Genomic DNA, 12,293 nt, shown 5'->3' on the forward strand with positions numbered 1-12,293 from the left:
ATGCTCAGTAGTTCTCAGAGGTCAAACTGTGATAAAGATGAGAGGACAGCTTCATTCCCCTTTACCCCCTCACCTTGTGGAGCTGGAAATCTGTTGTGCTGGAAGATTCCTAAAACGATTCAGAGCACACAAAGGCCAGGTCTTGGACATGACGGCAGGAAAAGACCTTTTGCAGTGCCCTCCAGGGTAGTGTGCAGATTTTATTGCCATTTGGGAAGCTAAGTCTACAGTTTGAGAGGAGCAGAAAAAGAGACGTGCTTGCTAAGAACACAGTGGGCAGCAGACATTACAACCCATTTTACTTCTCTTCTGACTCAGCACCTAATCAGAATTCTTTGACTTGTTGGTGCTCTGGATTACGGTCGGTTTTTGGAATACACTTGAATCTGATGCCCTGGAAGTGATGTTAGCTCACTTTGTTAGACTGTGACGCTTTCTGTCTGCACAGGTCAGCAATATGGGGCGGCTTGATGGGAAGGTAATACTGCTCTCTGCAGCAGCACAGGGCATTGGACGAGCCACTGCTATCGTAAGTTGGAAAAATATTTTTCTTCTGTGCCAAAGCTAGGTCTCTAATACTGGAGTGCCCAACATCATCTGCACCAAACAAGTTTTTGAATTAGTAAACTACAGATTAAGCCAGAACAACTTACTGAAAAAATCAGGGTATGATGTAGTTACTGCACTGCGTTGGGTAAGCTGTTTGCAGTGTTAACTTCTGAAAGTCTTAAGCACAGAGTGGCGATAAACAATGTGGGCAGGATTTAAGAGCAGTTGCACCTACTTCTAACAGTACACATTTGTACTGTCTGTGCCTTTTAATCCAACGTCTCTGCTGCTTTTTTTCTGGGAAAATATAAGGATATAGGGGAGTTTTTCTGTTTATAAGGCTGGACACTGCAAAGATCCCCCAAGTAAAGCCAAGATGTTTCAACTATGCTGATAGTTGATGTAACCAGTTCCACATGAAGAGCACAGCTACAAGGCAGCTGTGAGAAAAACCTTTCAAAAATATTTAATTACTCTTAAAACAGAATTAAAATGTGTTTGTTTTGTTTTAATTTTGGTTAACGTCTAATTTCTTTTGATGAGGTCTGCTCCTGTTGCTTCCTTTTTCCAAAGGAGACAGAGAAGCTATGGAGTTACTTCAGTACCACCATAACAGTTATCCCCAGGGTGTTTGGTAATTGATGTCTGTTACTTCCTCACGTGCCCACAATGAGAAGGGGGAGATTAGCTGCCTTCAGTCAACTTTTATTTCAAGCCAAAAGGCAAATGCAAAGAAAACAGACCTTTTGCTAAAATCTAGCGTATTTAAATATAAACTACGTTTCTTACTGTATTCTTCAGGCTTTTGCTAAAGAAGGAGCCAAAGTGATTGCTACAGACATCAATGAGTCTAAGCTGCGAGAGCTGGAGAAATACCCAGGTAAATGATCTACTTACTGTAGGCATTAATTCAAACCTTGCAAGTTTTGTTGTAGGTTGGCCAAAACATAACTTCGCGGTAGGGCAAACTTCAAAAGGCCAGGAAAAAAAGGGAAAAGACGGAGACTAATTCTCTAGTTACTGTCATTACTTTATCCTGTGATGCAGAATGGCAGAGGTGACGTGTGAAATGCTACAATGTCAGGATTGATTTCAGACAGAATATTCTAAGAGTGTGGAGTAACTTTGTGTGCTGCTTCTGTCACAGAAGCAGTAGATTACCTCTTGCCAGAATGGTGTATTACCATTTTTTGAGTTGCCAGGCTGCCTGTCAGACTGAAAAAGCTTGGAATGCTTTACTCTGATCACAAGAACTAATACCCAGCTGTACAAACAGATTTAGTGCTTTGCATGTCCATGGTTCATACTTAGCAAGGAACATATCAAAGAGAGAGCTTTCTAGCAGGAATTGGTACATATTCAGAAACAAATCCCACCAATACAAGATGAGCTTATTTTATTTGTAGAAATGCTCAGGCCTGAAGGTTGCACAGGAACATATTTCAGGGGGAATGGTTTCAACACCTGTATTTCTCTGTTATTCGCGACACTTGAGTGTGGAGATACTATTTAAAAAAAAAAAAAGTCCTGGAAGAAAAAATAAGGCATAGGTATATCTCACAACTGAAAATGTTTCCAGCTTAATTGGATGAAAGGAAATGATCGTTATTCTTTACCCATTCCTATTAGAGTGTGACAGTAAAATCCATGAAAATACTTCTCTTGCACACGGTGTTAAGTGAACATCGCTCTCCTTTGACAAGAATTCACTGCAAGCAGTTCTGTTGCAGTTCTTTAAGAACTTTGGGATTTTCCAGGTTTATTCTGAGTATGTTTAGGGAAGTGTTACAGTTTGAACTGTGCTTTGTTTTCCATCTGCTAGTGTGTGCAGAAGGAAAAATATAGTTTTTTCATATACTTTTGGCCATTTCTATCTTTTTGATATATTAATTAAACTCTCATTCACTGAGGCCTTGCACCTTGTGCTCTTTGAATTCTTTCCAGATGTAATTCCACTGTTCATCACCAGCCTGTAGTGTTACTAATTACAGCAGAGACAAATATTTTCAAACATGTCTGTATCATTTAACTAAGCGTGTTCATGGACTCATCAGTTTGTTTCAAAAGACACAAGTGTAAGATCGGATGAGAGATCCAGAGGCTATTAAGTCCTGCTTTTTGCACAAAGCAGGTCTAATTAAAGCAGTTTGCCCGGAGCCAAGTTAGGAATATCTCCAGAGATGGAAATTCCGTGACCTCTGTAGGCTGCTGTTTCCAGTGTGACTACACTGATGGTTTTAAAGTAATAATCTTTAAGAATAACAAAAAATGCCATGCAGCTCTTCGCATTTGGGCGGAAGCACTATTAGAGCAAGGTGCACAGCCCAGTCTTTACACACAGCAGGGAGTGAGGTTGTAGCCAGGCTGTATCAAAAAAGATCCTGAATTCTGTAGAAAGAATTCAGCCTTGACGTGGGGTTAGAGAAGCTATTTGCACTAGATTACTGGAAACTACTTACATAAAATGAGGTGAAATGACACGTAGGATATAGCATGTCATGTTACAGCTCATCTGGATGTGTAGTTCATTTACTTTGCTCTTTTCACTTCTGTCCATGGGGTGGCACTGCTGTGGTTGGCCCTGAAGCAGTTCTGTTAAGGAAAGGGCTGATTCTATTGAAAACTGTTTGCGGGAGTAGCACCTGTCCCTGTTCTGTAGTAATTAGATTTCCCAATCTTTCAAATACATACTTCTGTTTTGTATCTTGAAGGTACAGTGTAGGGACAGCCTGTGCTACGAGCACTGATGGCAACAGCTGTCAGAGGCTGTAATAAGCAGGAGATAATAGTGAAAAGCAGCAACTTTCTAAGCATTTTTTGATAAATAATTACAAAAGCATGAACATCCTAAATTTGATCTAGTCTTCACAATAGAAGCCATCTACTTGCTACACTTTCTCTTAATTTCTGTTGTCATAGTTACATCATCTCAGGTTGTCTATGGCTTATGTGAAATCAGTTTTCACAGAATCACAGGATTTCTAGGTTGGAAGAGACCTCTGACCTAACACTAACAAGTCCTCCACTAAACCATATCCCTAAGCTCTACATCTAAACGTCTTTTAAAGACTTCCAGGGATGGTGACTCCACCACTTCCCTGGGCAGCCTGTTCCAATGCCTCACAACCCTTTCAGTAAAGAAGTTCTTCCTAACATCTAACCTAAAACTCCCCTGGCTCAACTTAAGCCCATTCCCCCTCGTCCTGTCACCAGGCACGTGGGAGAACAGGCCAACCCCTACCTCGCTACAGCCTCCTTTAAGGTATCTGTAGAGAGCAATAAGGTCACCCCTGAGCCTCCTTTTCTCCAGGCTGAACAAGCCCAGCTCCCTCAGCCGCTCCTCGTAGGACTTGTTCTCCAGGCCCCTCACCAGCTTCGTCGCCCTTCTCTGCACCCGCTCAAGCACCTCCATGTCCTTCTTGTAGCGAGGGGCCCAAAACTGAACACAGTACTCGAGGTGCGGCCTCACCAGAGCCGAGTACAGGGGGACGATCACCTCCCTAGCCCTGCTGGCCACACTGCTTCTTATACAAACCTCATCAATTAAATAATAAGTTGATTCATAGTGTCCTCAACTACATATGGATAGATGGTATGTAATGTGATGGTGAGACATGTAACTGTTCTTTAGTAGGGAGCATGAAAGCTTGTTATGATTACACAGGCTCTGTAATTCAAGTGGAATGACACAGTGGAATTCAAATTTATTGGAAATGATTTTTATGGTAAATTGCATTAATTCATGTGCTTGTGTGATGCTGTATTGTAATTGACTCAGTTGATCTATTTTTAATTCCTGTCTGAAATGTTAAGTAGCAAGCCATGCTGTCCGTTGCTGTCCTGATTTAAGCATTACACTAATTAATCATTAAGTGCAACTCCCACTCAGCGAGTCTTCGTGTTTTGGCTCAGCACTGAGAGGGGACTGTTCCTGGCAAGCCATCGACTTGAGTGGGAGGTGCAGTGTCCTCGACACTTCAGAAAAACAAACTGCTGATTCTTTGCCAAATACTGTGAAACTAAAACCATGTTTTTCCAGGCATTCAAATACGAGTTCTGGATGTCACCCAAAGGGAGCAGATAGAAAATCTGGCCAAGGAGATTGGAAGGATAGATGTCCTCTGTAACATTGCAGGGTAACCAACTTCTGTTTGATCCTACTTCTTTTTCCAGTTTTTCCTGTCCTCCTGAACTACTTTCTTTTACCTAATGCTTGTTGTTGTTGTTGTAATGTGTTTAGTATCTTTAACAGATTTGCATGTGTTTTCATTAAACTGAGCTTTTTATGTGCAGCTATGTTACCCAGGCTAAAGTAGAATGGCTGTGGAACTTGTTAGGGTTTTCCCTGCTCTATGGATGCCCTATACTGCTGGCTTTCACTTTCCTGGTAGACCACCAATTGCACTTACGCTTTTTTAATGTATTTGGTTTTTAATTTCCCTACTGGCAAACGTTTCTTTGCATATTGAGGGAAAAACACTGTTGCTGTCTTTTTTCAAAAGAGCTCTTGTTCCTGCTTTTCAAGGTTGCAAGGGTATAACAAAATAACAATGGAAAGATGTGGATTAAAAAGCCACAGAAATGTAAATCCCAGATAGTAATCTGCTTCATCCACTTATTCCAGGTTTGTTCATCATGGAACTATTCTGGAATGTGAGGAGCAAGACTGGAACTTCACTATGAACCTCAATGTTCGCAGCATGTATCTAATGATCAAGACATTCCTTCCAATGGTACGCCTTCATTGCCTGGGATGTTTAGTCTCTGCTGCATTGCATTTAAGTGTGATAGGTCGAAGTTGTTGCCACTGTGACAGCTTGGGATTTGAGATAGAAAATGCAAGTATGCAGCTTTAGCTAGGGGAGGCCTTTAAATTATTGTGTTCCTATGCTCTAAAGCATTGCCTTTATTGTACAAAACCCATCTAAAATATTATAGAGAAGGTTACTTCAGGACTTTTCCTCTGTAATTTACAACTAAAATCCTTCAAATACAGAGCATAATACTATCCTAGTGTGTTGTACTACAACACACAGCTGCACATTGTAGAATAATACCACAGCTAAAAATAGCTATAAATAACATATATTAACATAGACTTTCTGCAGCCACAGAGATCTCATGGAGCAATTCAGTGCCACTGATGAATACGTGTTCATTATATGGCAACAACAGTCCTATTAGACAATTGAGCAGCTTGAGGACAAGGACTGTTTGTGAAGTAATAACTCTGTTCTAGACGACAGAAACTTCTGGGCTGAGTAAGGTGGTTTGTATTCCTCCTGTAAAAGCAAAGGCTAGAAGTGGTAGCTGTGACCGTGACTGGATGACTACTACTTTTTTCAGTGTTACTCCAGTCCTTGTTTTTCATAGCCAGTCTTCATTTTCAAAGGTTCCTTGCAACAACTTCAGGCACCTGAGGTTCTGTGATGCCTAAAAAGTTTGTAACTTAGCTATGATTCAAAAATGTTAGAGAGCTGTGCCTTATTCTTCCCCAAAGCAAGAAGAGTTTGGAAGGGATCAGCGAATTGCTGTGTTGGCGGATGGGATGAGACAGATGCCCATGTAGGGTGACTTACTGTGGAGGCAAAGATGGCAAGGTGGGTAGTACATACCTGAAGAACTACCACCAACGTACCAGCTCATAGCAATGAGTATTTGTCAGCAAAGCATTCAATTTCAGATCAGTGATCCCTCATTGTAAAAGTGATTGAGGGGGGTGTTTCATATGAGGAGCACACCATGTTGCATGTGGGGATTCACGTCACAGAGCGTTGATCAATAGTGTTTTACAAAGGTAAGCAATCATTTTAGGTTCACTTGGAAAGGTGGCTTCACCTTAATTTACTGAATAGCTATACTGGGATTATACAGAACAACCTATAGTCAGGGCTGTGCTGTTGGTTTACTTTGTTTTTTAAAGTCTTTGTCACTCTCTCTTACCATGCAAGTTGGAACAAGATAAATAACAGTAATGTCATTTTAATAATTCTGTCAGCTAGGTAGGAGGTAAATCCTAGGGGCAGGCAAGCAGCAGGAATGTTATACCTTCTCCTCAGGCTGGTTTCTCTTGATTTTACTTTAGGTGCACAAATTCCTTGGTGCTCCACAACAGAGATGATGCTAGTCCTTCACATTTTAAGAGCTTTTTAGGTGTATCAAGAAAGAACAAAACCCTTCTCTGCTGTCATTGTCATCTTCATTCCTGAAATGGTTTAGGAGAACTTAGTGTGAATTTCAGATTTTGCTTTACTACTTCAGTCAACAGATCAAAAAGATGAGTGCATGTTCATGCCAGTGACACTTTGTTATCTGGCAGATCAGTTGCATATCAGTAGGGCTGTTAGTTCTGCTGGTTGCTATGGGCCTGCAGATGATGAAGTTGTTTGTGTTTGAATGACATAAGTATTTTTTTTGCAGATGCTTAAACAGAAATCTGGAAATATTATAAACATGTCTTCTGTGGCATCCAGCATTAAAGGTCAGTAGCTTTCTAGAGAAATTCATGTATAAATCTTTAATGTTCTTAAAGTGTCCTGTTGACATTTCTGTCCTGTAAGAATTTGCATATCCATTTTTGAGGAAAGTTTGATAAGGCTTTGTGTAGTGAGTGCCCTTGATGCTGATCCTTTGTGCGTACACCTGATGAAGCATGTTGTAGTTAAATTGTGTACAATAGTAACTCCTCGTCCAACATGCACAATGGGGCATTCTTGGTGAACAAATCAAAGCTTTGCTGTAAAAGGAGGTGAATGACCTGTAGACACTTTGTTGTAGATAAGTTTTTGTGATCAAAACAGAGGAATACGGGAACAGAGGGCCGCCTAATCATTTACTACTGGATTGGACCTGATGTTTGAGTTACTTCTATTAAGGGTGAATTGCTTCTATTCTGGTTGCCTAGGTGTTTGATTCTTGCTTTCACATGACCCAATGTAAAGACCTTAATGCTTGGTGGTTTGTTTTGTTTGTTCTGTTTGTGTTTTTTTCTTTTTTCTTTTTTTCTGGTGTGTAGTATTCCTCAGGGCAGTTGACATGGGCAAATCTGACTCACTAATCACAGATGAGGGGGAGAGAAGTGATGTTGCAACTGCTCAGCGGTATTATGAAAAGAAAGACTTCAGTCTTCCTAAGAACAGGAATAATGATTTGAGATGACAAGTAAAACAGCTAAGCAGAAAAGCTAAAAAGCTACCGATTAACCTGTGGAGGGTAAAAAAAAAAAATGATGGGAATGAAAAATAAATATTGTGCTGGTCAGCGTTTAAAGGACTTTACCAATCCTGTGGTAGGAATGTAGTAAAAATAAAAAAGTGAATATGTTGAGTCTTAAACATGCACAAAAACATAGACATAAAGCTACAGAAACACCAAAGTCCTGGCCTTTGAGCTTTTGAACCTGTTATGAAAGTGTTGTAGAATCCTTTCTACCTGTAAGGAATAAGTGAAAAGTAATTACTTTCAGTGATACCTTGCTACATATATTCTTAAGAGAAACAATGAAGTGGCAATTACATAAGCACTATAGCCATGCTTCCAAAGAAAAAACGGTCAGTGATTGACAGGTCTCTGCTCTTCATAAACATTTGTTTGCTTGTTACTTTTTCTAGACTACTCCCCAAATTCATACTATTGAAGAATACTGTGTTTTATTCTGGTGTATGCCTGAGCAGAATTCTGGCTGTCAGCATTCTACTTAGCTTGTCCTCATGGAGAGAGTGGGCTACAGGAAATGCTGGAGTCCAGAAGTAGATGCATGTTGAATAAACTTTTTTTTTTCTCTTTTCTCTTTTCTGTTTTTTTTTTTTTTTTTTTTTTCTTTGTGCTGCCTTCACATTGACCTTCTGTTAGGAGTTGTGAACAGATTTGTATATAGTACTTCAAAGGCAGCAGTTATTGGTCTAACAAAGTCTGTGGCTGCTGATTTCATTGAACAAGGCATCAGATGCAACTGTGTATGTCCTGGTAAGTATTCTTGCAGTGTTTTGTAAACATGAGCAGATGCTAAAAGACACATGGCCTGATTTAGTTTGACATCATTAACAAGGAATAGACTTGCAAGTGACAAGTAAAGTTACAAGGAATCAAAAACAACAAAAAGGCAAATAACTTCCTCCCCACCCCACCCCCCAAAACCAAACAAACAAAACCACCAGAACATAGAATCATATCACAGAGTCGTAGAATGGTCTGGGTTGGAAGGGATCTTACAGATCATCTACCTCCAACCCCCTGCCATAGGCAGGGATGCCAAGGCAGGGATGCTGTACTTGAAACATTTCTGAGATTTAAAAATAGAAAAGCTATTATGTAATATAAACAGCATGTTTAACTTAAGTCTGTTAGCCCAGCACATGCACGTTATGCATGTGTTACACAGCACTTGGGTGTTTATTGTTAAAGCCATTGTCCTAAAGTTAGAAGCGGGCGAGGCCTAGCTATCAGGCAAGCCATTGTTCAACCATCTGGAACTGAATCTAATTTTCACGTCTTGTATTTTATTGAATTTTAGGCTCCTAAGCTATGTTGATGATTTTGTAGCCTTTCTCCTGAATCACGTTATTACTGAGTTATACATCAGTGTTATGACATAGAAATGGAACTCATGAACTGCATTTTTCATTATGACTGCTGATGAAGTTGAGCTTTAATATTGAATTTATTTTTTTTGCGTAGGAACTGTTGACACACCATCTTTACAGGAAAGAATTCAAGCCCGGCCTAACCCAGAACAGGTGAGATAGCAATTTATTATTTTGATCATGTACATATGTTTCTCTTCTTTTTTTTTTCTTTATAAGAAGGCAGCACTTCTGCCCAAATTCAAAAATAAAAACTTTGTATTTCAGAACACCAATGGTAACATAACAGTAGTGTCTTCTTTAATAATTTGGTCAGTTTGTTCTGAGGATGGGAGTATTAAAATGCTTTGGAAGGACGTTTCAAGTGAGTGCAGAGGGGCTGTCACTGGTTACAATATCTACTGCAAAAGTAGATGATGCTCACTTCTTTGCCATATGGCAGCCACAAAGCAGTGCAAAACAACAATAGAAAGGGCATTCTGGCCAGTGCGTTTAAAAATGAATCGGGTTCCTTGATCATACTAACTAGATAATCGTGAGCCTTCTTTTGAAGGGCCCAGGAATATCTACCACCAAAGGAAGAATGGCTTCAGTGGCTTTATTCTGGAACCAGAGGTTTAGGTCCAGTTGAATGTTTTTCAACATAAAATTCATATAATTGTGAGCCTTCTTTTTTCTGGCATAAGCCCCCTACCCCGTATACTAAAAGTTAAAATGTGTGGCCATTTCCAATATTGCTTTGTACATGTCACACACTAATTGGGCTAAAATAATTTTTTTATTTTTGATATATGACATGGTCTCGTATGTCTAGGCATTGAAAGATTTTCTAGCAAGACAGAAGACTGGTAGGATGGCTACCGCTGAAGAAGTGGCTCATCTCTTTGTGTACTTGGCCTCTGATGAAGTAAGTATGGGGTGACACAATTTCCTGTCACAACCTTGTGCTTCTTTGCTACTTCACAATAGAGAGAACATGTTTTAAGAGGATTTATATTGTCTTCAAGCTAAATTGTTCTAATACACGCGTGTGTGCATGTGTATATATGTATAAACAAACGAAAAAACCCTTGTCCATCTTTTATTGATACAAAAAGTACCCTGAATGTTGACAGGGATTGTTAAGGCATTATGTACTTGGTACCATAACGAGGTTGTTTTCATGCCATCTGAGCAATATCTTAGTGAGTGATAGGAAAAATGGGCTTGTCTGCTCTTGCAAGTTGCTTTGTTTGCGTGGCAGCTAGATGATGTTTTAAGGAGGTAAAATTAGTACAGTCATCATCTGCTTGTATTACGCAAGAGAAAATATTTGTGTAGACCCACCAATGATTTTAGCTAAATGGTCTAATGCTCAGACTGCCACTTTGGCATACGGAGAACAACAGACTAAAGTTTTAGACCACACTCTTAATGATCACTGCAAATAGCATGAATTTTAAAGAACTTATTTCAGGTGCTATACATTTATTATGGATCTAAAATTGGACTGGATTTCACTGGACTTGTCCAGCAGTCCTACTGAGCATAACAGAATGCTTTAATGTAATTAATTCAGACTTAATGTTTCTATCTATCAGTAATCTGTGTCTCCTCCAGTGTTTCTGTGAAGCTACCAACTTTTTCCAGTCTGGTCATGGGTTTTCAACCATGTGCAATTAATTCCAGTTTTGTAATATATTCCATTATATTTCTGTACTGATATAAAGTACCAACTCAGTTCTTTACCTCACTTTTCTGCACCATCTCAATTTTCATTTAGTTCCCCTTGTAATTATAGGCGGACCTGGTCATATTCTGCTCAGCTGAATGGAACTAGCAATATCATAGTGTAAGATATTATTCCTGCAGGTAAAATCTGAGAAGTCTAGCTTATGTGATTTTGCCCATCCAGGATGTGTTTTCATCTTAATGCCTCTAATACTATTTTTTCTACACTCCTCTGAGTTAATCAGGATTCCATGTCTAAGTTTGTTTATATTGTATTTATCCAGACCTCTTTGTAATACAGGCAACAGTGTTTCCTTATACTTAACAGCTGTAAATATATATATATATATATAAAATAATGAAAAATTGTTATCTTTTATGTAATTTCAGTCTGCCTACATGACTGGCAACGAACTCATCATTGATGGAGGATGGAGCTTGTGATCAACTCTACCTGCAGATGGAGACTTATACTATTAAAGGCAAGAAGTGAGGGTCATGTTTCTCAGTTAAGAGTTTGCATAGATTTAAATCACTCACATGATGTCATCCATACAAATCTGGTGCATTTTTATGGTTGTGATCTCTTTCTAGATTGATCTTACAGATTCACTTTTCTCTAAATGGTGAAACATTGGATTAAAACATATTTCATGTTGCTTCTTTTTATGATAACTCCTGGAGCATGAGCAGGATTTTAGCCTTTCAGATATCAATGTGCAAAGAATATTATTTAAGATACAAAATAAAAATCTTATGTTAAGCAAATCTGAATTAAAGAAATTAAATACTACCCTTATTTTCAGTCTGCGAAATATTTGGAGGTTCACGATTAGACTTCCTACCAGCATTAGCAGGCTACCCAGAGAAAACAGACTACTTTTAAATCAGCTGAACAATTATTGAACTAAGTGTGGTTCAAACAACAGAAGAAGGCAGAAATAATAGCATGTTTGAATCGTTCTGTAACTGTCGATAGATGCATCTATATTAGAGAGCATACTAGTTCTTGCAAATTATATGTTAAAGTCCATCCTGCTTTGAAAATTATGATTTTTTCTGTTCTCTGTAATAACTGTAGAAAAATGATTTGTGTTGAATTGTTGAAAAGAATCTGTCCCAAGTCTGACAACACTTAAAAATCCAAAGTGGAAGGTGCCTTTGTCAGATGGTCTCTGACCATCTGACAAATGTATAGATACATAGTAAATGGGCACAACAAATTCCTGCCCATACAGTAAAGAGTCGGTGTACATGCACAGCTGATTTGTGCAACTGCAATATCCTTTTTCCACTTATGGAAAGGGAAGTTAGGCTGTTGGAATCTGGAAAAATAGTAAGTCATAGCCCAAAATACAGAACAACAGATTGCAAGTAGAAGCAGTATAACTAGCGGCCTTGTATAGTTTCAGAGGTTTGGGGTTTTTTGTTCAAGCATACAAAGATTATAGA

General features: G+C 39.1%; 1 protein-coding gene across 1 annotated transcript; it reads left to right on the forward strand.

Annotated features, from left to right (window-relative positions):
- Positions 1-457: 457 nt before the first annotated feature.
- On the forward strand, positions 458-11,348 carry BDH2 (3-hydroxybutyrate dehydrogenase 2; the record flags this gene model as incomplete). The annotated part of the gene is made up of 9 exons (XM_084285482.1): positions 458-529; positions 1,351-1,429; positions 4,589-4,685; positions 5,174-5,282; positions 6,970-7,030; positions 8,401-8,514; positions 9,226-9,284; positions 9,946-10,038; positions 11,232-11,348. The coding sequence occupies 9 exons, from the start codon at positions 458-460 to the stop codon at positions 11,283-11,285; spliced, it is 738 nt and encodes a 245-aa protein (XP_084141608.1). The 3' UTR covers positions 11,286-11,348.
- Between the last annotated feature and the right edge of the window lie 945 nt (positions 11,349-12,293).

The sequence above is a fragment of the Netta rufina genome, assembly GCF_964035555.1.
Source record: "Netta rufina genome assembly, chromosome: 4".
NCBI classification, from domain to species: domain Eukaryota; kingdom Metazoa; phylum Chordata; class Aves; order Anseriformes; family Anatidae; genus Netta; species Netta rufina.